Genomic DNA, 27,352 nt, shown 5'->3' on the forward strand with positions numbered 1-27,352 from the left:
CACCAATCTGCACCTGTTAAGCACCACCTCAGAACCACCTCGTGTCTGTTGGGGACTCTCAAGGTCCATGTTACAGGATTTCGTAGAAATGAATAATTATCCTCTCTTAAATCTTGTAAGGCTACGTTCACACATCAGTTTTTTTCCATCAAGCACAATCCGGAAAAAAATGAATCCGGTGCCGGATCCGTTTTATCCCCATTTATTTGTATTAGCGCCGGATTGTGCCTGATGGCCTTGCGCTGCATCCAGCTTTTGACGGATCCGGCGTAATTACTCAATGAGGCGGCCGGATGGATCGTCTCATTGAACGTTTTTTGTCTCTGGGGGAAAAAAAACGTATCGCGCCTGTGATTTACAATGGAAGCCTATGGACGCTGGATCCGGCAAAAAACAGATGCGACCGCCGGATCAGTTTTTTTAAACTGAGCATGCTCCAATTTATTGAAAAAAAACGGATCCAGCAAAAAAAACAGACTAAACTGATGCAAAAAACGGATCGCTCCGGCGCCGTACAGTGTGTTTTATAATGGAAGCCTATGGACGCCGGATCCGGCCACCTGATTAGTTTTTTTGAACTGAGCATGCTCGGTATCACACCGGATCTGTCAAAAAACTGAAGGAACTGACGGAAAAAACTGAAGCAACTGATGCGTTTTTTCGCCGGATCCGTTGCATCAGTGTTTTCGCCGCATTGTGCCTGATGCAAAAAAACTGATGTGTGAAAGCAGCCTTAGGTGGACCTTGAGAGTCTCCAACAAACACAAGATGATGCTCAACAGGTTCAAATTTGTGTTCTTCCTCCATCCCCCCTCTGACATTCTGATGAGTCTTTTTTTTCTTCTTCAGGATAAAAGTAGGATGACATCGCTCATTCCACACATGTACCTTCAAAAATTATTTTTGCTTCTTTGAAGAGCTTCAGGGCGGACACACATCTTTTATCACCTTCCAGTGTCAGATCTCAAAGTCACCCATGCTACAGTTTGACTGCTGCATGATTTAGTCTATCACCATTGTATTCTACTATTAAACGCTGTAACATACAATTAAGTACAGAAATATTTGGAGAGTGACATAAGTTTTGGAATTTTAGTTGTTTACAAAAACATATTCAAGATCCACATCGGACAGCACGGTGGCTCAGTGGTTAGCACTGCAGTCTTGCAGCGCTGCAAGGCCTTTGTATGTTCTCCCCGTGTTTGCGTGCGTTTCCTCCGGGTTCTCCGGTTTCTTCCCACACACCAAAAACATACTGATAAGGAGTTTAGATTGTGAGCCCCAATGGGGACAGAGTTACCAATGTATGTAAAGCGCTGTGGAATTAATAAATAATATCCAGTTATATAATCAATCTGGGCTTAAAGTGAACCTGTCATCAGAAATTTAGCTATGAAGCTAAAAGTTCCCCCTCTGCAGCTCCTGGGCTGCATTCTAGGAAGCTTCCTATAGTTTTTGTGGCCCCTTTTATTCCAAAATAAATACTTTATAAACTTGTACCTTTTCGTATGCAAATTTCTTTAATCGTCCATGGGGCGGGCTGCCTGATGTACGTTGCTGTCCTCCTGCCGATTTATGCCGCCCCCGAACGCTGAATTTCAAACCTCAGGACGCTGCCCCATGGCGCCCGTGGTCCCGCACATGCGCTGTGCTACTGTAGCGGGGCCGTGCACTGCGTGCACGTGTGTCCGCTAGTGACGCTTTGCGCGGGCACGAGGTTATGGGCGGCGCTGTGTCATCAACAAGTGCCGCCCATAACCTCGTGACCGCACTTTCGCCTATTCCTCCAGCGTTCTGCTCGCTGGCCAGATGACCGGACGTCACCTCCTTCCCATCCTGCTCAGCAGCAGGAAATAGATGGGAGGAGCGGACGGAGCAGTCGGTGCCCGCGCAAAGCGTCACCAGCGGTCACACGTGCACGCAGTGCACGGCACCGCTACAGTAGCACAGCGCATGCGCGGGACCACGGGCACCCAGGGGCGGCGTCCTTAGGTTTGAAATTCAGCATTCGGGGGCGGCGTAAATCGGCAGGAGGACAGCAACGTACATCAGGCAGCCCGCCCCCATGGACGATTAAAGAAATTTGCATAAGAAAAGGTACAAGTTTATAAAGTATTTATTTTGGAATAAAAGGGGCCACAAAAACTATAGGAAGCTTCCTAGAATGCAGCCCGGGAGCTGCAGAGGGGGAAACTTTTAAAGTTCAGACTCTCAGCTTTAATTTGAGGCTATTCACATCCTAATTGGAGGATGGTTTAGGAATTACAACTCTTTAAAGGGAACCTGTCATCAGAAATTTTGCTTTAAATCTAAAAGTTTCCCCCTCTGCAGCTCCTGGGCTGCATTCTAGCAGGTTCCTGTACTTTTTGTGGCCCCTTTTAAACCAAATTAAATACTTTATAAACGTGTACCTTTTGCTATGTAACTTTTGTAAATCGTCCATGGGGGAGGGCTCTCTGCTGACCGTTGCTGTTCCTCCTGCAGATTTACGCCGCCCCCCCAACGCTGAATTTCATATCTCAGGACGCCGCCCCTGGGCGCCCGTAGTCCCGTGCAAACAAGACAGACGGGAGGGCACCAAAGATAATGAAAAAATAAATAAAGATGGGATCACAACCACTAGCACATTCAAAGCCAACAATTATGGTACACAAAAGAAAAAGAAAATGTGCAACAAGTGGGATCACCAGAAATGACCATGTAATATCATTTTATTAATCAACAAAGGACATACAAACACACAGATGTTCATTAAAAACAATTAAAAAAGCAAAAAGCTTGTACATACATTTGGTGCCAATAATATAGGCCACCAAAACACACCCCACCCTCTCAGCAAGCCAAAGAGAAACCCCACATAAGTCAGAGTAAATGTGATAGCCAAAAAACCTTGTTCAATCAATAACAGGCAGTGAGCACGGCATACTAAATGAGACAATAGCAAGTAGAAGAACAATTGCTGCATACAAATACCTCAAAGCCGCATGGAAATACTCTGCCCTAAAAACCAATGTCTGGAACAGGTATAAGGCAAATCACATACCCAGGGGTCCTACACGAGGTAAATGGCAAAGCAAATATCATGAGAAGGGTGGGGTGGAAACCCCACGCGTATCGCTACAAAGAGTTGTTATCATGTGGGGTTTCTCTTTGGCTTGCTGAGAGGGTGGGGTGTGTTTTGGTGGCCTATATTATTGGCACCAAATGTATGTACAAGCTTTTTGCTTTTTTAATTGTTTTTAATGAACATCTGTGTGTTTGTATGTCCTTTGTTGATTAATAAAATGATATTACATGGTCATTTCTGGTGATCCCACTTGTTGCACATTTTCTTTTTCTTTTGTGTACCATAATCGTAGTCCCGTGCATGCGCTGTGCGACTGTAGCCGGAGTGTGCACTGTGTGCACGTGTGACCGCTGGTGACGTTTTGTGCAGGCACGAGGTTATGGGCGGCGCTGTGAGTGTCATCAGCAAGTGCCGCCCATAACCTCGTGACCGCACTTTCCCCTCTTCCTCCAGCGTTCTGCGCAAGCGCTTGCTGGCCAGATGACCCGACGTCACCTCTTTCCCATCTTGCCCTGCTGCAGGGTAAGATGGGAAGGAGATGACGTCGGGTAATTTGGCCGGCGAGCACTTGTGCAGAACGCTGTAGGCAGTGGGGGAAAGCGCGTCCACGAGATTATGGGCGGGCACTTGCGATGCAATCACAGCGCCGCCAATAATCTCGTGCTTGTGACACACGTCACCAGGTGTCCTGGCGTGGGCGGCACCTCGGGCGCAGTGGGCGGCATCCTGATGGATGAAATGGAGCGTGGGGGGACAGCGTCAATGTGCAGGAGGAACAGCAACGGTCACCAGAGAGCCCGCCCCCATGGACGATTTACAAAATTTACATAGCAAAAGGTACAAGTTTATAAAGTATTTAATTTGGTTTAAAAGGGGCCACAAAAAGTACAGGAACCTTGCTAGAATGCAGCCCAGGAGCTGCAGAGGGGGAAACTTTTAGTTTTCAAGCTAAATTTCTGATGACCGGTTCCCTTTAATATGCAGCTCCCCTTTTTCAAGGGACCAAAAGTAATTGGACAGTTATCTCAGAAGCTCTTTAATGGGTTATTCCCTCAATCCATCATCCATTAAGCAGGTAAAAGGTCTGGAGCTGATTCCAGGTGTCACATTTGCATCTGAAAGCTGTTCCTGTGAACCCACAACATGCAGTGAAAGGAGTTTTCAATGCAAGAACAACAGACTATTATTAGGCTGAAGAACAATCTATCAGAGAGAGCGCATAAATGTTAGTAGCAGTCAAATCAACAGTTTGGTATATTCTGAAAAAAAAATGCACTGGTGAGATTGGGAACCGAAAAATGCCTGGATATCCACGGAAAATAAGAGTAGTGAATGATTTTAGAATCCTTTACTTGGTGAAGAAGAAAATCCTTCACAACATCCACACAAGTGAAAACACTCTCCAAGAAATCAGTGCTTCATCATATAAGTGTATAGAAGATTTCATGAGAGTACCGTAATAGGACTGAAAAAGTATTTTGTAAATTTTGTTAAAAAAGTGAAAATTTCTACTAAACTTAACTCCTCTAACAAAATGAAATGGTGTTTAAAAAATGATGCTGATTAGTGATGGGCAGACCCGGATTGTGAAAGTCCGGATCCGCATGGTGTCAAAAGTATCCGTGGGCCGGGCCCGGAGTTCTCAGGGAGCTCCAGCTAATGATCTGGATCCGGCAAGTTGGGACCGCAAATAACCTGAGTGAGGTGGGTGGTCATGTTCTATGGCTGCCCCTATCACTTCAGATGTAGCAGAGCCCGAATCGTCATGGGACCTTGTGTGGATTATGTCTGACCTGTGTGTTTTTGGGGGTAATAAAGCGGTGAAACAGTGGGTTTTTTTGTATTTTATTTCCAATAAAGGATTTGTTTGGTGTTTGTTTCTTTTCACTTACAATTAGTAAGGAGGGGAGTCTTATATACTCCTCTCATTACTAATCTAGGGCTTAGTGGCAGACATGGGTTGTTATTAACCTGATTGCTACCGCACCAAGGCAATCGGGATGAGCTGGGTAAAGTGCATGGATTGTCAAATCAATGGATGCGATAATCCTGGGCTGCTGCAGGCTGTTAATTTTAGGCTGGAGGGCTCAATAAGGATGGATCTATACAGCCTGAGAATACCAGCTCCCAGCTGTCAGGCTTTATCATGGCAAGGTATCAAACATTGAAAGGGACCATTTTTTAAAATTATTTAAATTTATAATAAAAAAAAGCTGCATGCGGTTCCTCTTATTTTGATACACAGCCAATATAAGTGCACGGCTGGGGACTTCAGCCTGTAGCCATATGCTTTATCTGTGCTGGGTATCATAATATAGGGGACCCTATGCCAATATTTTTCATCCATTTTTACACCAATCTACAGTGACTCGCAGAAAGGATCTGTGATAGAAAACAGTTAGACACAGTACCACTGAAGGTGGGGGCACGTCTGACTGCAACCATTCACAGACATGGGGCCTGCCCGTGGGCGGGGGAAGCAGTGAATATGTATGAGGCTAACAAACGGCCCCAGAAAAAGAGTGAGCAGCCCGGAAGCAATTACAACTGAGCCAGAGACTCAGTAAGTATAGCACGCTTGCTCCACTCCCCCCTATCCCTTCTACCACCATTTTTAATCATCCAACTGGTCCCCATAGACATATATCAGGACCAGAGTCCGGCCAGATATCCAGGATCAATTCCAGACCAGAACAGGTTTTTTTTTTTTAAATCTGGTTAGGCCCTCCCATTCCAGATATCTAAGAATTCGCCCATCACTAATGCTATTGTAAAGTAGACATGGGAAATTGTAATGCTCATCACACTGGCCATCCTGCTGTTCCTCCTCTACAAGTGCTGGCTCCCATTGAGGTCCCCTGCTCCCTGTGCACACTGCGCAGGTATCTTATTAACGCCCTTAGGGCATGCGCGCTCACTCCTGATTCTTAAAGGGGCAATGCAAGCAAACCGGAAGTGTCCCCAACCTTTTGCTGAGAGGCACTAGGTATTTAAGGAACCTACCCCCACTGGGAGGTGCCTCAGCAACATAGTTTCTAATTAGTCCTCTGCCTGTTAGTTGTCAGGTCCCCATACCTGTGAGTCTAAACCTGTACCTGTCGTGCCTGTCTGTACCTGAACCTTACCTATCAGTCAGTTCTTAAGCCTGTATTTCCTGTCTGATCCAGTGTCCATCCTGCTAGCCGGCATACAATACCAGCTGTCAGTACCAGTCATCCAGTCAAAACCTGTATCCACCCTGCCTCTGATCTGGATCAATTCCTGCCTGTTACTTGCATCCCTGACCCTTTGGGTCAGCTGCTGCAGCCTGGGGACTGCTCTGGAGTGGTACCTGGTGTCTACTGGAAGCCAAATCCAACTACACGATTAGAGGGTCCTTTGCGCAGTGGGTACCCATGTTCGTGACAGTTTGCTCAGGCCATGGACCTCACTGATATACTCTGCGCAGAGTTCTTCCAGGAAAAAGTCACATCCTGTTCTACTTGCGTTTGGTGAATACCCAGTTGAACTCCTTTGACAATCAAGGACGCACCAGCTCCAGTTCAACCTGAGAGTCCTCCGCCTCCTGCTACACTGGCATCCAGAGTCAGTCCACGCCTATCTGCCCCACCTAGGTTTAATGGGGATCCTAAGCAATGTTGTGACTTTATTAATCAGTGTAAGTTGCACTGTGAGTTACCGTCACATCTGTTTCCTTCAGACCAGTTCAAAGTGGCATTTTTAATACTGTACTCGCATGACTCAACCTGTTGTGGGAGAGAGATCCACTGACCCTGCATCTGCAACTCTTTGACAAAGTCCACACCAAGTAGCCGAAACGCGTTGTCTTTGTCATAAACTCCTCTCCTCTATATAGAGGATGTCTTGCCTATGAAGTAATTCGTCATTTTTAAGGGCACATTGTAAAATAAAACTTGGAAATCTTATACCTGTTGGGATAATCCTTCACTCCGGAGCGCTGGACACAATCCCGTTTTATTTTATTGCAGTAGTGTGACTCACTTCATCCGCTTCTGTTCAGAAAAATCGCAAACTCCCAAGCCTAGGGTCTGTTGGAGAGGCAACCCTGGGCAAAAATAATTCCTCTTCACCTTAGACTCTGTCTGTATCATCTGAAGACATCTGGTTCATGAAGTCGGCCTATCTAGATTCCAAATCAGCAGAAAACGTCATGCAACATACCGTGGTGCATCACTATCAGATTCCCGTTCTTTGCCTACAGAGAACTTTGTTAATATTGGTTGAGGGAAAAGCTTTATGCAAGATTGTTAATTTAATAACAGGGCAGGTGGTGCTTCGCTTAGGTGCCAGGAACTTTACAAGACATAATCTGCGAGAGACATACAATATGAACCGCATAAACCAGTTGGACGAACGAAAGACCACTTTCAACACCCGGGGCGGCCACTACAAGTATTATGTCATGCTATTCGGGCTTAGTAATGCCTCAGCTGTCTTCCAAGAGTTTATTCACATCTTCTGAGAGTTCGTTTATTCATGTGTAGTGGCCTACCTGGACGATATCTCTTTAGACCTGCTTTCCCATAGAAGGAATGATTGCCATGTGCTGCAGAGATAGAGAATCACCTGTATGCCAATTTTGAGAAGTAACCCTTCAATAAATCCTCTCTTGGATGGATCCAGAGAAGGTGTCTTCAATTCTCAAATGGCCACGTCCTGCGGGCGTTAAGCTATCCATCGTTTCCTTGGATTTGACAACTATTACCAGCAGTTTATTCCTCACTTCTCATCACAAACTGCTTCAAACTCTCCCATGATGAGTAAGGGCGCCAATCCAAAAGGTCAAGACCCTAACAGTGAAGGAGGTGTTTCTCTATCTGAAACAGGTGTTATGTTCCGCCCCTGTACTCCATTTGCCCAAGATGAATAAGTGGTGGAAGCCTTGTCCTTGGGGGCTGGAGCATTCCTCACGCAGAAGGCTTTTTCAGGCCAAATAGTTAACTGTATCTTCTTCTCTAAGGCCTTCTTGGCTCCGCAATGGAATGATTCAATTGGAGATCATATGTTGTTGGCTATTAAGATAGCATTGGAGGAGTGGTTAACACTGCAGCCTTGCAGCGCTGGGGTCCTGGGTTCTAGTCCCACTAAGGACAACATCTGCAAGGAATTTGTATGTTCTTCCCGTGTTTGCGTGGGTTTCCTCCGGTTTCCTCCCACACTCCAAAAACATACTGATAGGGAATTTAGATTGTGAGCACCAATGAGGACAGTGTTGCCAATGTATGTAAAGCGCTGTGGAATAGCGCTATATAAGTGAATAATTATTATGTACTTGAAGGTACAGTACATCCAGTTGTCATATACACTAACCACAGATGGCCTATATGCAGTCAGCATAGAGCTTGAATCCCCGCCAAGCAAGATGGTCTGTGTTCTTTGCCTTTTTTTACTTTGTCCTCTATTTCCGGCCTGTAGATAATAATGTCAAGGCGGATGCACTTTCTTCCCACCGACCAAGAGGAGGAACCTAAGCACATCCTTGATCCTTCAAAGATAACTGTGGCTCAGGTGAACTTGGCTCAGATTCCTCCTGGGAAGACAGTCTCAAAGTATGACAGAAAGAGTGAGGTTGTAGGGTTATTCGTCTAAGCTGGCCGGTCAGAAGAAGACTTACCCCTGACCTTGCAACACTATTGGTGGCCAAACATGCAGAATATAATAGAATTTGTTTTTGCCTCCCTTCATGTGCACAAAAGAAGATTCCTAAACATCTCCAATCTTCCACTTTCTATTCCGTAATCTCTGTAACAGCGCAATGCTATGCAATTCATTACGGATCTTCCGATATCCTCTGGCTGTTCCGTCATTTGGGTGGCAGTGGCCTGTTTCTCCAAGATGGCCCACTTTACTCCTTTGTCCGGTTTACCATCTGTTCCTGTGCTTGCTGAGAAGTTCACCCAGCATATCTCCCATCTTCATGGACTGCCACTTCACAATGTATCCAATATGCGTGTTTAATTCATCAGGTTCTGCCTGCCTCAAAACTTTTGAAACTTGTTTTGATTTCTTGTCTGTTTATCACCCGCAATCCAATGGCCAGGTGGAGCGGGTCAATCAGATTTTGTCCAATTTTCTGCACACTTTACTGCACCATGATGACTGGGTTAAATTATTGCCATGGTCGTCATTTTCGTACAATAACCATGTTAGGAAGGTTGCTACAAATTCGCCGTTCTTTATAGTCTTTGGACACAGCCCAATGTTCACCTTTCAATGTTACTTTCTTCGGGTATCCCTGTGGTGAATGTCTTCGCTAAGGACTTCTCCAGGATCTGGGAGGACACCAAGGGCACCTTAGTAAAGTCTTCTGAATGGATAGAGACCTGTGGACAAGAGAAGGTTGAATCCATCATGTTTTCGTCCTGGAGATAAGGTGTGGCTCTCCTCAAAGTACATCTGTCTCAAGTTGCCTTCTTATAAGTTGGGGCCTTGCATCATCAATCCGTTTGAGGTCAAACAAATAAATGACGTGTGCTACAAATTTAAACTTCCTGCCTTGCTACTCATTCCCAACTCCTTCCATGTATCCCTTCTTAAAATCCATTATCTTGAGTCACTTCTTCACTAATCTCTATGCCATGCCTTCACCTGTCGTCAGCTTGGAGGATGGCTTTCTTTGAGGTCAAGAACATCCTTGAGAGGTAAAACCCTTTTTCTTGTAGACTGTACGGGGTTTGATCCTGAAGAGAGGTTGTGGGAGCCCAAGGAGAATATTCATGCCCCACTTCTGAAGAGATTCCTTTCGGGCTTGGAAAGGAAGGGAAATAAAGAGGGGGATACGGTAATGCTAGCATCCCCGAAGGGACAAAGACATACCATCACAGCCGTCCTTTCTACTCCTGTGCCGACTCCCACCATGCTCCCCTGCTCCTTAGGCCTGTGCACGCCATGCAGATCTCCTAGCAAGTCCCTAAGGGCGTGCTCGCTTCTAAATCTTAAATGGGCAGCTCGCGCAAAACCAAAAGTGTTGCCAGCCTATTACTAAAAGGAACTAGGTATTTAAGGCACCTTCCCCCATTGGGAGGTGCCTAAGCAACATAGTGTTTATTTAGTCCTGTGCCTGCTAATCAATTGTCAGGTCACTGAAACTTGTCTTCCGAACCTGTACCTGTGCTGAATGTCTGCATCCGAACCTGACTTACCTGTTATGATCCGGAACCATGGAAGACCACCACAAATCATTGGCAAAAGGTGACAAGAGCATTGGCAACTAATCTGGCCGCCATCCCCTTACTAACCATCACAACTAGAAGTAGCCGAGGGGTGAACTAACATCCTGTGCACCGCGAACCCAGCCGGAGAACTAACTATCCTAAAGGTAGGAAAGATGAATAACTCTCTGCCTCAGAAAATAGACAAGAATAGCAAGCCCCCCACATTCAAAGACTGCGGTGATATAGGAAAAACACAATACACAGGTAGATGACAGGATTAGCAAAAGGTGAGGCCCCCGCTGACTAAAATAGGAAAGGACAGGAAAGGGACTGATGGTGACCAGAGAAAAACCCTGCAAAATATCAACTTCCTGATAGTACAAAAAGGCCCTCAGATCGCTCGATCTGAACTCCGTCCTATACCAGGTGCCCTTGTCATACCAATGAGCAGAAAACAAGAATTATAACAAATTCAACAAGCCACAAACACATGGACCCAAAGGAGCTATACTCCACACAGAACTGCAGGAAGTTCCCCAGCCAAGCAACTGAGGGGGAAAATCCCTGGAAGGAAATAAACTGAAACCAACCACAACAAATGACAAACCCAGATAAACAAAAGAACCAGACAATAAATAAAGAGCAAGCACTTATCTGGAGATGATGTGGTGTAAAGCAGGATTAAGCAGGCTGGAGATACAAAGAACAACTGACATCCGGCCACAGCCTGCAATCAGACCAGGACTTAAATAAGCAGAGAGTTAGCAAAGGAAACACCCACTGCACAACACACCTGGTCCAAGTCCAAACCATTCCTGGCCACCAGAGGGAGCCTCCCAGCAGCCAAAACATAACTAACATTCACAACACTTACCAGTCAGTTCTCAAGCCTCTCCTACCTGTCTGAAGCCATGTCTGTGTTGCCAGCCAGCATACCATACCAGCCGTCCAGTCAGAACCAGCACCTGTATCCACCCTCCCTGTGTTCCGGCTCCAGTCCTGCCTGTAACTATGTCCCTGACCCTTGGGGGCAGTTGCTGCATCCTGGAGACTACCCATGAGTGGTACCTTAGTTAGCACTTAGTTGCACTCCTCCAAAGTAAGCACAGTCCATGGCGCAGTGGGTCACACCCATGTGCGTAACAGAAATGTTATCTATGAACAATTTTGAGTGGAATGATTACCTGTTAAAAGTGAAAAAAATTCAAAGTCTGAGGAATTGCACATCTTACGAATTTTTTTGCAAAATTTCCGATATTTTCATAAATACGGGAACTATTTATTCACCTACATTCACAGCTATCATGAAGTACAATGTGCTATAAAATAAACAATCCTAGAATCACTGGGATTGGATGAAGCTCCAGATTTATTGCACTATAAAGCAACAAGTCAGATTTGAAGAATTGGGCTCTGTCAGTAAGGTGACAGCATTGATGTTTTCATTTTTGTTAAATATATTAATAGTACACATGCAAAAAGCAACTTTGATTATTTTGTTAGAGAAATCCATTTCTTTCTCCACCAGGACTGATCAGTCATTGTCAATTCCAGCGTAAAAAATATGTATTCATTCAAGACAGACCTTCCTACTACTGAGACAGCAGATGACGGTGTTAATAAGATTCTATGCAGAAGGGAGGAGCTGGAGGAAACTTACACATTCTGCTGCAAGTTCTCTTGAAATGATTGCTGTAATTTAAGGTGTTAATCAAAAATTAGCCAATGTATTCAAGTGGAATTAAAATGTCCTCAAGTTTGAAAAAATATTTTTGCATTTTCCAGAATCTAAACTTTTTTTTGTAATTTGTTCCGCATTAAATCAGTAAAATTGATGCCATTTTGTTAAATTATAGCGGGCCAGCAATCGGTTAAAAAAAATATTAATTTCACTTCTCACCTGTCCCGCCGTCTGATCCTCTCCACTTTTTTTTTTTCACATACTACATTTATTATGTGGCTCTCTGGAGAAACTCTGAATGATCTTTATTTTTCTTTGAATCTGCAGAGAGTAACTGCTGCAAATATTGAATTTTTAAAAAATCCGTTTATTTTATTAGCAAAATTTGAATTTGCCAAATCAAGCTCTAGTGTTAATCCGATCCTTCTCTAATGTCCAATAAGACTGGACCCATAGGTAAAATATTTTCCACAGTCTTCACTAGAGATGAGCAAACCTTTGCAGGTTCGATTTGCTGGTAGCAAACAAACAACCTCCACTGGTCCGAACTTGGCCTGAGGAGGTTCGAAATCACTGATTTGCAGTTTGAGTCCATCCACATACAGCCAGCCATAAGCAGATCACCTTCAGGGGAGGGTGGGAAGGTTTTTTCAAACATTATTTTCTTGTTACATACTGCACCTTATCACGCTGTTACACCCAGTGTCCGCCTTTCAAACACTGAAAGCAGCTCGCACAGGGCTGAGCACCAAGTCTACCTGAGCACAGCATTGCTCGCGCACGCTGAGTTCACACGTAAAGTATCTGAACTCTGAACCCTGTTTTTTAAGTTGGTGTTCGGTTCGAAAACCGAACCTTGGGTTCACCCATCTCTAGTCTTCTCCCCTGTGTGAGCACTTTGATCTCCAACAAAACATTTTCTGTAAGCGAAACATTCTGTACATTATGAACATGAATGTGGCTTCTGCAGCACGTGAACTCTTAGGTGTACCACAAGGGTTGATTTATGAGTAATATAGTTCCCACATTCGGAGCTAAAGGCCTCTGCCCTGGGGGAGTTGTCAGACTTCCAAGAAGACCCGAGTTTTGTTTAAAATCTATACAATGTTCAAGACGAGAGTACGGCTTCACCCCAGTATGATGTCTTTGATGTTGAGTAAGAGAATATCTCTGGGTAAAACTTTTATCACACTGTGAACACGAAAATGGCTTCTCTCCGGTGTGAGTTCTTACATGATCAACCAAATAGGTTTTACGGCGGAAACATTTTCCACATTCTGAGCAAACAAATGGCTTCTCCCCTGTGTGCGTTCTCACATGATCATCTAATTGTGATTTACGAGTAAACCGTTTCCCACATTCCGAGCATGAAAATGGCTTCTCTCCCGTGTGAACTCTCTGATGTATAGCAAGGAGCGATTGATAGAGAAAACGTTTCCCACATTCTGAGCACGGGAACGGCTTCTCTCTTGTGTGCACTTTTTGATGCTCAGCAAGAAGTGTTGGATGGGGAAAACGTCTCCGACATTCCGAACATGGGAACGACTGTACATTTTTGCTACTGCACTCGTTTGAGGAAAGATTAGGTTTGTTTTTTAAACGTTTTCCACATTTGGAACTTGCAGAAATTTCATCCACTTTAGGTTCAGTAATTTTTTCATCTATCGTAAATTCATTATTTTCCACTTTAACATGAAGAGGTAAAAGTAAATTTTCTTTGGAATTTCTGTTACTGTCTTCACCTGGAAAAAAAAAAAAAGAAAAAAAATCCATAAATTATTTGATGGTTTACGAATTCTATTTGTAACATCCAGACCGGGAGTAAAGCATGTATCAGCAGTAAACAAGTCAAGAGGAGCTTTCTTTTTCCTAGAGACACATGAAAGTATCAAAACAATGCGTCAATAATATCAATCATACAAGTGCATCTCAATAAATTAGAATACCCTCAAAAAGTTAATTTATTTCAGTAATTGAATACAAAAAGGGAAACATATATTATATAGAGTCATTACACACAGAGGGATCTATTTCACGTGTTTATTATACACTGCTCAAAAAAATTAAAGGGAACACCTAACCAACCGAATATAACTCCAAGTTAATCAAACTTCTGTGAAATCAAACTGTCCACTTAGGAAGCAACACTGATTGACAATCAATTTCACACACTGTTGTATAAATAGAATAGTTAAAAGAAAAAGGTTTTGATACCATGTTAGCCAGTTTAAAAATGATTGATTGCTCTCAGTGAGAGAAACAAAATTGAAATTTTGTAGTTGTGATACCTTTTAACACGAACTGTTGAGGACAAGAATTGAGTATATAAAAATACTTAATCCAGCCATTTCATAGACTCAGGTATATAGTTTAGTAAATGTAAACTAACGCACATATTTATGTATGTCTTTGTTCCTTAACACAGTATATATCAGCACAAGTAATTTTAAAGATGGCTGCCATTTCCTGTCTACACCCGAGGTGATATACAGAAGAAATTCCTGGAGCCTGGACTGACCAATCTAAGGAGGATGTGCAGATCTCTCTACGTCATGAAGCCCTGCCCTGCGATACTTGATTGGACTAAAACTTTTGTTTACACCCCTTTACTGCTCGGTCTAGAGTTTTTTCAAATAATAAAGATCACTTGGCCAGTGCTAGTCATGGAGATAGCTATAACTGACTTGCTATCCAGTTATTCTTAATTCTCGTGTGCACACGACCGTTTAATCTGAAACAGCAGCCAGATCCCGAGAGATCCTTTGAGTCTCATCATCATCATCGTCATTTTTTTTAGCCTTGACAGAACTACTGGACTCGTGACACCTATATAGAAATACATAGTGCAAAGTAGTCAAAACGACTACCTCAGTAATTCTAGTGTTAATGGCTAACTAAAATAAAATGATGTTATAAAAGCAAGCTTTCGAGACATCTCAGGTCTCCTCCTCAAGCATGGTATGACAAGATATCTGAAGAAACACAAATATATACTCAAAACAGGGCAGAGGGATGCATAGTAAAGGACATTTAAAGAAACAAAACACTGAGCTTAGAAAGTGAATCCTTAATTAGCTTTGATAGTGGTGTGAGAGTTTTATTGTCCCAATATCCATGTAGGATCAGAGGCTTGTGCGCTCAGGCTCTGGAACAGACTCCTCAGATTTTGTAATGAGTCATAAATCCTCCTGACAGATTGAGTCCTGTGTCCACAGAGTTAAACATTGTGATGAATTTGTATTCCCAGACCCTTCGATGATTCTGTGATCTGAAGTTGCATTTTAATATAACAACTTTCATGTGGTTAATGTTGTGTCCTGGAGCACAGAAATGTTTGGCCACAGGTAAATGAGTTTTTTTTGTCTGTTATTGTGTGGCGGTGAGATCTCAGTTCTCAGATCTCTCTTAGTCTCTGTCCTATTTCTCCAACATAGAGACCCCCAATAGGACATATAGTGCACAGGATTAAGTGCACCCCGTTGGAAGAGGAACATGTGAATGTCCCAGGAATCTTATAGTCCCTCTGTGTGTTAGGGATCTGTATCCGGTCTTTGGTGTCTACATGAGAGCAGGTTTTGCAACTCTTTATATTGCAAGGATAAGTTCCTCTTGGTGTGTCTGAGGGCATTGAGCTTAGGATCATGATGCTCCTTAAATTAGGAGGTTGCCTGTAGCACAGCAATGGAGGATCTTTGAATATTGTTTTTAACTGGTCATCCTTGTGTAGAATGTGGTGAAGTTTCTTGGCCGTTCTTCTCAGTACCTCAAGCTGTGGGTTGTAAGTCACCACCAGAGGTACTCGACTATTTTCCTCTTTTTGTTTGTATTGAAGAAGTTCACTTCTAGGGGTCCTTGTGGCTCTAATGATCTGATTATCAATGGAGGTGGGGTTGTACCCTTGGTTTAAAAATGTCTTTTTAAGATGGGTTAAGTGTTCATCCTTGTCTGCAGGGCTGGAACAGATACGATTATATCTGAGGGCCTGGCTGTAGATAACGGAATTTTTTAATGTGTTTGGGGTGGAAGCTGTCCCATCTGAGGTATGTGGGACAGTCAATAGGCTTCCATACACTGATGTCTGGATTGAGCCATTTTGAATTTTTATGGTGGTATCCAAGAAGTTGATTTCTGTTTTTGAGTGGTCCAATGTCAAGTTAATGGTTGGATGAAATGCATTGAATTTTTCATGGAATTTTAGAAGCTCTTGCTCAGATTCGGTCCAGACTATTAAGATGTCATCTATGTAACGGAAATAGGCCAATGGTTTGAGGGAGCAGGATGCTAAAAAGCCATTTTCAAGTTCAGCCATGAAAAGGTTGGCATACTGTGGTTACCATTTTGCTTCCCATAGCAGTTCCTGTGCGTTGTAGATATAGCTTCTCGCCAAAAGAGAAAAAGTTGTGCGTGAAGATGAATCTAGTAAGTCCCAATACAGACTCAGAAGGGATCCCATTAGCTTCAAGAAACATTTGGCAGGCGGTTAGTCAATAGTAAATAGAATAGACATCAGATGGAAATTATTGGCAATTATCAAGACACACTTAATAAAGGAGTGTTTCTGCAGGTGGGGACCACAGACCACATCTCAGTGCCAATGCTTTCTGGCTGATGTCTTGGTCACTTTTGAATGTTGGCTGTGCTCTCACACTCGTGGTATTATGAGACGGACTCTACAACCTACACAAGTGGCACATCAATGCGAGCTGTGGCAAGAAGGTTTGCCGTGTCTGTCGGTGTAGTGTCCAGAAGATGGAGGCACTACCAGGAAATGTGGAGGGGGCCGTAGGAGGGCAACAACCCAACAGCAGGACCGTTACCTCCACCTTTGTGCAAGGAGGAACAGGAGGAGCACTGCCAGAGCCCTGCAAAATGACCCCCAGCAGGCCACAAATGTGCATATGTCTGCACAAACGGTTAGAAACCGACTCCATGAGGATGGCATGAGGGCCCGACGTCCATAGATGGGGTTGTGCTCACTGCCCAACACAGTGCAGGACGCTTGGCATTTGCCACAGAACACCAGGATTGGCAAATTCGCCACTGGCGCCCTGTGCTCTTCACAGATGAAAGCAGGTTCACACTGAGCACATGTGACAGAGTCTGTAGACGCCATGGAGAGCAATCTGCTGCCTGCAACATCCTTCAGCATGACCGGTTTGGCAGTGGGTCAGTAATGGTGTGGGGTTGCATTTCTTTGGAGGGCCCACAGCCCTTCATGTGATCGCCAGAGGTAGCCTGACTGCCATAGGTACCGGGATGAGATACTCAGACCCCTTGTGAGACTATATGGTGGTACGGTTGGCCCTGGGTTCCTCCTAATGCAGGATAATGCCAAACCTCATGTGGCTGTAGTGCTTCAGCAGTTTCTGCAAGATGAAGACATTGAAGCTATGGACTGGCCCGCTCGTTCCCCAGACCTGAATCCGATTGAGCACATCTGGGACATCATGTCTCTCTCCATCCACCAACATCATGTTGCACCACAGACTCTCCAGGAGTTGGAGGATGCTTTAGTCCAGGTCTGGGAGGAGATCCCTCAGGAGACCATCCGTAACTTCATCAGGAGCATGTCCAGGCGTTGTAGGGAGGACATACAGGCATGTGGAAGCCACACACAATACTGAGCCTCATCAGGAGCATGCACAGGTGTTGTAGGGAGGTCATACAGGCACGTGGAGGCCACACACACAATACTGAGCATCATCAGGAGCATGCCCAGGCATTGTAGGGAAGTCATACAGGAACGTGGAGCCGACACACAATTTGACTTGTTTCCACTTTCATTTTGTGTGTCTTGAATCCAGGCCTCCATTGGTTAAAACATTTGATTTCCATTGATGATTTTTGTGCGATTTTGTTGTCATCACATTCAACTTTGTACAGACCAAAGTATTCAATGATAACATTTCATTCATTCAGATCTAGGATGTGTTATTTGAGTGTTCCCTTTAATTTTTAAAGCAGTGTATATTATATAGAGACATTACACACAGAGGGGTCTATGTCACGTGTTTATTTCTGTTAATGTGGAGGATTTTACTAGAAATTCAAAATGCTTTTCATGTCTCTTTACTGCGTCTTTGGTCCACAACAAATTCAATCCTACAGTCCAAAACATCTCCTGCTTCGGCCTTTGAAGCAGACACGGAGTACGAGAAAAACAAATTCTGCCATGTAAAAAGGTTTATAGGAATTTCATCTACCTAACAGCATGGAATCGGCCCTGAGGAAAGATGTTGGTCCCCAATTAGGATAATTAATGCCCCAATCTTGCTCAGAGATTTCATACTAAGTCTCATCTGAGAAGGAACCTGTACGGGGGTGCACTTTAACTCGGGTCAGGCTCGTTCCTTTGCTATGCTCCATGTCAGGTTTATGTGTGGCCAGTGTCTCCATAATGTCATCTCCCTGGGCCTTTTAAGTCCCATTTGGACACAACTCTGTATTGCACATCAATCCATAACTGTCCAACAGATGAGTGTTTGTATCCAAGTCCTTGATCCTGATATCTCCTCAGACTACTGTGAACTGTGCACGATTCCAGCTGGTTAACTCATCTCTTGCTGTAAACATCTTGAACATGTAAATCAGGGGTGGGGAACCTTTTTACTGCCGGGGGCCATCTGGAAATTTCTACGAACCATCGGGGGCCGCACAAAATTATCAATGTGAAAATTACCCGGCTACATTTGGTCAAGCAATTAATTAACTCACCCCTATTGTGGTGGCCAGAGATGCTTCTCTTTGGCGCAGCGGTTAATTTTCGGTGATATTGATCATGTTGCTTCTCACAGCTGCTTTTCCAGGATTGTCTCGGTCTGGAGCAGTCAACTCTTTGTGATAATAAGATTGGTAAATCATATACATCACAACTGACACTGGGACTGCTGTGTATATATTACATCACAGGAGGGGCTGGGGGCATATACATCACATAGGAGACGCTGGAACTACTGTATATACATCACATAGGAGACGCTGGGACAGCTGTATATATTTATTAAAGAAGATGCCCCAGCATCTCCAATATGATGTATATGCCACCAGCCCCTCCTGTGATGTATATGCCCCAGTGTCTCCTCTGATGTGTATGCTCCAGCCCCACCTGTAATATATACATTACAGAAGACAATGGGGCATATACATCACAGGAGGGGCTGGGGGCATATACATCAAAGGAGGGGCTGGGGCATATATATGCCCCCAGCTCCTCCTGTGATATATGTCCCCAGTGTCTCCTGTGATGTGTATGCTCCAGCCCCACCTGTAATATATACATTACAGGAGACAATGGGGCATATACATCACAGGAGGGGCTGGGGGCATATACATCACAGGAGGGGCTGGGAGAATATATACGTCACAAAAAAGGCTGAGGACATGTACATCACTGGGAGGCATAGATATGGCTTTGGAGCGCAGACAGCACTGGGGGACACAGATAGCAATAGGGGGGCACGGATAGCAATAGGGGGGCACGGATAGCAATAGGGGGGCACGGACAGCAATGGGGGGGCACGGATAGCAATGGGGGGGCACGGATAGCAATAGGGGAGCACGGATAGCAATAGGGGGGCACGGATAGCAATAGGGGGGCACGGACAGCAATAGGGGGGCACAGGGCAAACTGACAACACATGCAGAGCCCAGACATTGCACTGGGGGCACAGCACTGGGGGGTGGGGAGTCACACAGCCCTGGGGGAGGGGGAGTACACAGCCCTGGGGGAGGGGGGTACACAGCCCTGGGGGAGGGAGGGCACACAGACCTTGTGGAGAGGGGGGACACACAGACCTAGGGGAGGGGGGTACACAGCCCTGGGGGACACACAAACCTGGGGGACACACAACCCTGGGGAAGAAGCACACAACCCTGGTGGAGCAGACACAGAGGGAGCAGGCACACGGCAGCTGGGAAATAAGCACATAGCAGCACAGTGTGAGCGGGCACACAGCACAGTCGGAGCGCACACGGGGGAGCGGGCACGGGGGAGCTGGCACAAAGAAGCGAGCACGGAGGAGCGGGCACAGGGGAGCTGTAATGGAGAAGCGGGCAAGGGTGAGCGAGCACGGGGGAGCGAGCACGTGTTAGCTGGCACGCAGCACGGGGGAGCGCGCACGGAAGAGCTGGCACGCAGCACGGGGGGAGCGCTCACCTACTAGTTGAAGCCTTCAAACTGCTGCTGGGCTTCTGTGGGACGGGGCGAAAGTGTTAACCCCGCCCACAAAATAAGTCCTGAGAACACACGCACTGACCAGCGTTCAGTAGTGAACGCTGAATGCGCGTCCTCGTAGCGTGCATGGGGATTTAAAGGGCCGGCAACCGGCAAGACGCGGCTGCCGGCAGAGTCCCGGGGGCCGTAGAAAAGGTCTTGGCGGGCCGTATGCGGCCCGCGGGCCGGAGGTTCCCCACCCCTGATGTAAATGAAGTCTGTTGCATTACCTACACCTGTGCGCGTGCTTCAGACCTGCCATCTCCTACATCTGTCCTCTTGGTTCTGCAGCGTCCAGTGTGTCCTGCATTGCCTCTTTGTCTGTTGTCCAGTGCAACCATTATCCAAGTCCTCATTGTTCCATGAGCCATCCACCTTGCATCCACCCTGAGCTGCAACATTTCGGATCCACCTCATCCCGTTAGCCTAACAAAGTAATCGCAACATTGTGTTCTGTTGTGTGTTACCAGTGACAACGTCTGTGTATTGCGGCAACCTTAGCTGAGCTCTGAAGTGTGACTGCAAACTAAGGCTTCAGCTACTGTCCTTGAGCCAAACACCAATGATTATAGAAATACAGTGATTTAATGAATCCAGAAAGCAAACATTTTTGCACATTGTGAACAAGAAAATGACTTCTCCCCTGTGTGGCTTCTCTGATGTCTCATGTGTTTGAGTTGTAAAACATTTTCTACATTGATGCCTTCTACATTAATGCACTGTAGAATATGATGGCGCTATATAAAGTAAGCATAATAAATAAATAAAATTATAGCCTCCTAAGTGAGCACCTAGATGATCAACAAGTTTCAATCTTCGGACAAAATGTTAGCAATGTTAGGCTTAACTGCCCTGAAAGAGTCAAAGCACTTCCCAAGTCTCTGCCTCCCTAGCCAAGCCCAACCATCCTCTGCTTGACGCACAGCTCACTGGCTTGAATATACAGTGATTTTGCCACAGACGTCTCTTTGTAGGAAAACCAGCAGGATGAGGAAGACCAACACCATTAATACATGGATCTAAGGAAGGCTCTTACCATTAGTTGATTCGGAAATTGGTTTTTCGAGTCCATTCGTCATTCCACAAGGAGTTTCCTGCAAGGTCACAACATTAAAGTCCTGCAAAAAAAAGAAGGTTTACTTTTTTTTATATCCCCGATAAGGTCAAAATTCCTGAGAAGTCTCGAACCAATTTATCATAAAAGGAGAATTATCTTGTCATGATTGGAACAAAGTTATGAATGTCTGCTACGCACTCGTGGGGTCAAGGTGCTCACCAGCTATCAAGATAAATTCCTTGAGGGGTCTAGTTTCCAAAATGTGGTCACTTGTGGGAGAGCTCTACTGCTTAGCCACCTCAGGGGTTCTCCAAATGCGACATGGTGTCCATTAATGATTCCTGCTAATTTTGCTTTCAAAAATCAAATGGCGCTCCTTCCCTTCCGAGCCCCGCCATGCGCTAAAACAATTGATTTCCACCACATATGAGGTATTGGCGTACTCAAAAGAAATTGCACAACAATTTGATTGTATGGTCTATTTTCTCTTATTAGTCTTGTGAAAATGCAAAATGTTATGCCTAATGTAACATTTTTGTTGGAAAAAGTAAAATTTTCATTTACATTGGTTTACTTGTTGTGAAGCATCTAAAGGGTTAATAAACATCTTGGATGTGGTTTTGAGCAGTGTGAGGGGTGCAGTGTTTAGAATATTGTCACGTTTGGGCATTTTCTGTCAGCTAGGCCTCTCAAAGTAACTTCAAATGTGTAAATTTTGTTGAAAAAATTGCGCTGATGTAAAGTGACATGTGGGAAATGTTATTTATTAACTATTTTGTGTGACAGAACTACAGAACATTTGGATTTAAGAACATAAAAATTCAAGGTTTGAAAATTGGAAAATTTTCCGATATTTTCACAAATGCAAAAAATATTGGCTTAAAATTACCGCTATCATGAAGTACAATATGTCACTAAAAATCAATCTCAGAATCACCGGGATCCGCTGAAGCTCCAGAGTTATAACCTCAAAGTGACGCTGGTCAGAATTGCAAAAAAAATGGCTGAGTTGTTAAGGTTAAAATGGACTTGGGGTTAAAGAGACTACACAGACCACGACAGTGACCATCCCAGAGACTACAGAGAACCTCACAGCAAAGACTATAGAGAACACAACCACAACGATTCCCAAGACTACAGAGACCATGAGAACAATCTTTCCTGAAATTACAGAGTCCATGACAGTGACCATTAAAGAAACTACAGAGAACAAGACAGTGACCATCAGAGACTACAGAGAACATGGCAGTGACCACCATCACAGAGACTACAGAGAACATGACAGTGACCACCATCAGAGACTACAGAGAACATGACAGTGACCACCATCACAGAGACTACAGAGAACATGACAGTGACCACCATCACAGAGAACATCACAGTGACCACCATCAGAGACTACAGAGAACATGACAGTGACCACCAACCACCATCACAGAAACTCCAGAGAACATGACAGTGATCACCATCACAGAAACTCCAGAGAACATGACAGTGACCACCATCACAGAGACTAGAGAGAACATGACAGTGACCACCATCACAGAGACTACAGAGAACATGACAGTGACCACCATCACAGAGACTACAGAGAACATGACAGTGATCACCATCACAGAGACTACAGAGAACATGACAGTGACCACCATCACAGAGACTACAGAGAACATGACAGTGACCACCATCACAGAGACTCCAGAGAACATGACAGTGATCACCATCACAGAGACTACAGAGAACATGACAGTGACCACCATCACAGAGACTACAGAGAACATGACAGTGATCACCATCACAGAAACTCCAGAGAACATGACAGTGACCACCATCACAGAGACAACAGAGAACATGATAGTGACCACCATCACAGAGACTACAGAGAACATGACAGTGATCACCATCACAGAAACTCCAGAGAACATGACAGTGATCACCATCACAGAGACTACAGAGAACGACAGTGACCACCATCACAGAGACTCCAGAGAACATGATAGTGACCACCATCACAGAGACTCCAGAGAACATGACAGTGACCACCATCACAGAGACTACAGAGAACATGATAGTGACCACCATCACAGAGACAACAGAGAACATGATAGTGACCACCATCACAGAGACAACAGAGAACATGATAGTGACCACCATCACAGAGACTACAGAGAACATGACAGTGATCACCATCACAGAAACTCCAGAGAACATGACAGTGATCACCATCACAGAGACTACAGAGAACGACAGTGACCACCATCATAGAGACTCCAGAGAACATGATAGTGACCACCATCACAGAGACTCCAGAGAACATGACAGTGACCACCATCACAGAGACTACAGAGAACATGACGGTGACCACCATCACAGAAACTCCAGAAAACATGACAGTGATCACCATTACAGAAACTCCAGAGAACATGACAGTGACCACCATCACAGAGACAACAGAGAACATGATAGTGACCACCATCACAGAGACTACAGAGAACATGATAGTAACCACCATCACAGAGACTACAGAGAACATGACAGTGATCACCATCACAGAAACTCCAGAGAACATGACAGTGATCACCATCACAGAGACTACAGAGAACATGACAGTGACCACCATCACAGAGACTACAGAGAACATGACAGTGACCACCATCACAGAGACTAGAGAGAACATGACAGTGACCACCATCACAGAGACTCCAGAGAACATGACAGTGATCACCATCACAGAGACTACAGAGAACATGACAGTGACCACCATCACAGAGACTACAGAGAACATGACAGTGATCACCATCACAGAAACTCCAGAGAACATGACAGTGACCACCATCACAGAGACAACAGAGAACATGATAGTGACCACCATCACAGAGACTACAGAGAACATGACAGTGATCACCATCACAGAAACTCCAGAGAACATGACAGTGATCACCATCACAGAGACTACAGAGAACGACAGTGACCACCATCACAGAGACTCCAGAGAACATGACAGTGACCACCATCACAGAGACTACAGAGAACATGATAGTGACCACCATCACAGAGACAACAGAGAACATGATAGTGACCACCATCACAGAGACTACAGAGAACATGACAGTGATCACCATCACAGAAACTCCAGAGAACATGACAGTGATCACCATCACAGAGACTACAGAGAACGACAGTGACCACCATCATAGAGACTCCAGAGAACATGATAGTGACCACCATCACAGAGACTACAGAGAACATGACGGTGACCACCATCACAGAAACTCCAGAGAACATGACAGTGATCACCATTACAGAAACTCCAGAGAACATGACAGTGACCACCATCACAGAGACAACAGAGAACATGATAGTGACCACCATCACAGAGACTACAGAGAACATGATAGTGACCACCATCACAGAGACTACAGAGAACATGACAGTGATCACCATCACAGAAACTCCAGAGAACATGACAGTGATCACCATCACAGAGACTACAGAGAACATGACAGTGACCACCATCACAGAGACTACAGAGAACAGGACAGTGACCACCATCACAGAGACTACAGAGAACATGACAGTGACCACCATCACAGAGACTACAGAGAACATGACAGTGACCACCATCACAGAGACTACAGAGAACATGACAGTGACCACCATCACAGAGACAACAGAGAACATGATAGTGACCACCATCACAGAGACTACAGAGAACATGACAGTGATCACCATCACAGAGACTACAGAGAACATGACAGTGATCACCATCACAGAGACTACAGAGAACGACAGTGACCACCATCACAGAGACTCCAGAGAACATGATAGTGACCACCATCACAGAGACTACAGAGAACATGACAGTGACCACCATCACAGAGACAACAGAGAACATGATAGTGACCACCATCACAGAGACTACAGAGAACATGACAGTGACCACCATCACAGAGACAACAGAGAACATGATAGTGACCACCATCACAGAGACTACAGAGAACATGACAGTGATCACCATCACAGAAACTCCAGAGAACATGACAGTGACCACCATCACAGAGACTACAGAGAACATGACAGTGACCACCATCACAGAAACTCCAGAGAACATGATAGTGATCACCATCACAGAAACTCCAGAGAACATGACAGTGATCACCATCACAGAAACTCCAGAGAACATGACAGTGATCACCATCACAGAGAATACAGAGAACATGACAGTGACCACAATCACAGAAACTCCAGAGAACATGACAGTGACCACCATCACAGAGACTCCAGAGAACATGATAGTGACCACAATCACAGAAACTCCAGAGAACATGACAGTGATCACCATCACAGAGACTACAGAGAACATGACAGTGACCACCATCACAGAGACTACAGAGAACATGATAGTGACCACAATCACAGAGACTACAGAGAACATGATAGTGACCACAATCACAGAAACTCCAGAGAACATGACAGTGATCACCATCACAGAGACTACAGAGAACATGACAGTGATCACCATCACAGAGACTACAGAGAACATGACAGTGATCACCATCACAGAGACTACAGAGAACATGATAGTGACCACAATCACAGAAACTCCAGAGAACATGACAGTGATCACCATCACAGAGACTACAGAGAACATGACAGTGACCACCATCACAGAGACTACAGAGAACATGATAGTGACCACCATCACAGAGACTACAGAGAACATGATAGTGACCACCATCACAGAGACTACAGAGAACATGACAGTGATCACCATCACAGAAACTCCAGAGAACATGACAGTGATCACCATCACAGAGACTACAGAGAACGACAGTGACCACCATCATAGAGACTCCAGAGAACATGATAGTGACCACCATCACAGAGACAACAGAGAACATGATAGTGACCACCATCACAGAGACTACAGAGAACATGACAGTGACCACCATCACAGAGACTACAGAGAACATGACGGTGACCACCATCACAGAAACTCCAGAGAACATGACAGTGATCACCATTACAGAAACTCCAGAGAACATGACAGTGACCACCATCACAGAGACAACAGAGAACATGATAGTGACCACCATCACAGAGACTACAGAGAACATGATAGTGACCACCATCACAGAGACTACAGAGAACATGACAGTGACCACCATCACAGAGACTACAGAGAACATGACAGTGACCACCATCACAGAAACTACAGAGAACATGACAGTAACCACCATCACAGAGACTACAGAGAACATGATAGTGACCACCATCACAGAGACTACAGAGAACATGACAGTGACCACCATCACAGAGACTACAGAGAACATGATAGTGACCACCATCACAGAGACTACAGAGAACATGATAGTGACCACCATCACAGAAACTCCAGAGAACAGGACAGTGACCACCATCACAGAAACTCCAGAGAACATAACAGTGATCACCATCACAGAGACTACATAGAACATGACAGTGACCACCATCACAGAGACTCCAGAGAACATGACAGTGACCACAATCACAGAAACTCCAGAGAACATGACAGTGATCACCATCACAGAGACTACAGAGAACATGACAGTGACCACCATCACAGAGACTACAGAGAACATGATAGTGACCACAATCACAGAAACTCCAGAGAACATGACAGTGATCACCATCACAGAGACTACAGAGAACATGACAGTGATCACCATCACAGAGACTACAGAGAACATGACAGTGACCACCATCACAGAGACTACAGAGAACATGACAGTGATCACCATCACAGAGACTACAGAGAACATGATAGTGACCACCATCACAGAGACTACAGAGAACATGATAGTGACCACAATCACAGAGACTACAGAGAACATGACAGTGACCACCATCACAGAGACTACAGAGAACATGACGGTGACCACCATCACAGAAACTCCAGAGAACATGACAGTGATCACCATTACAGAAACTCCAGAGAACATGACAGTGACCACCATCACAGAGACTACAGAGAACATGATAGTGACCACCATCACAGAGACTACAGAGAACATGACAGTGACCACCATCACAGAGACTACAGAGAACATGACAGTGATCACCATCACAGAAACTCCAGAGAACATGATAGTGACCACAATCACAGAAACTCCAGAGAACATGA

At 44.8% G+C, this 27,352-nt stretch overlaps 1 protein-coding gene across 2 annotated transcripts in view; it reads right to left on the reverse strand.

The window, feature by feature from the left end:
- Positions 1-11,516: 11,516 nt before the first annotated feature.
- Positions 11,517-27,352, reverse strand: part of LOC142292353 (uncharacterized) — a 102,108-nt gene continuing 86,272 nt past the window's right edge. For both annotated transcript variants that reach the window (XM_075337668.1, XM_075337667.1), the window contains exons 8-9: positions 21,172-21,253; positions 11,517-13,665 (exon numbers count right to left, since the gene is read on the reverse strand). In XM_075337668.1, coding sequence (XP_075193783.1) covers positions 12,905-13,665; positions 21,172-21,253 — 843 coding nt within the window. In that variant the 3' untranslated portion in view covers positions 11,517-12,904. The remainder of the gene's footprint in view (positions 13,666-21,171; positions 21,254-27,352) is intronic.

Source organism: Anomaloglossus baeobatrachus, chromosome 2, assembly GCF_048569485.1.
Source record: "Anomaloglossus baeobatrachus isolate aAnoBae1 chromosome 2, aAnoBae1.hap1, whole genome shotgun sequence".
Lineage (NCBI taxonomy): Eukaryota > Metazoa > Chordata > Amphibia > Anura > Aromobatidae > Anomaloglossus > Anomaloglossus baeobatrachus.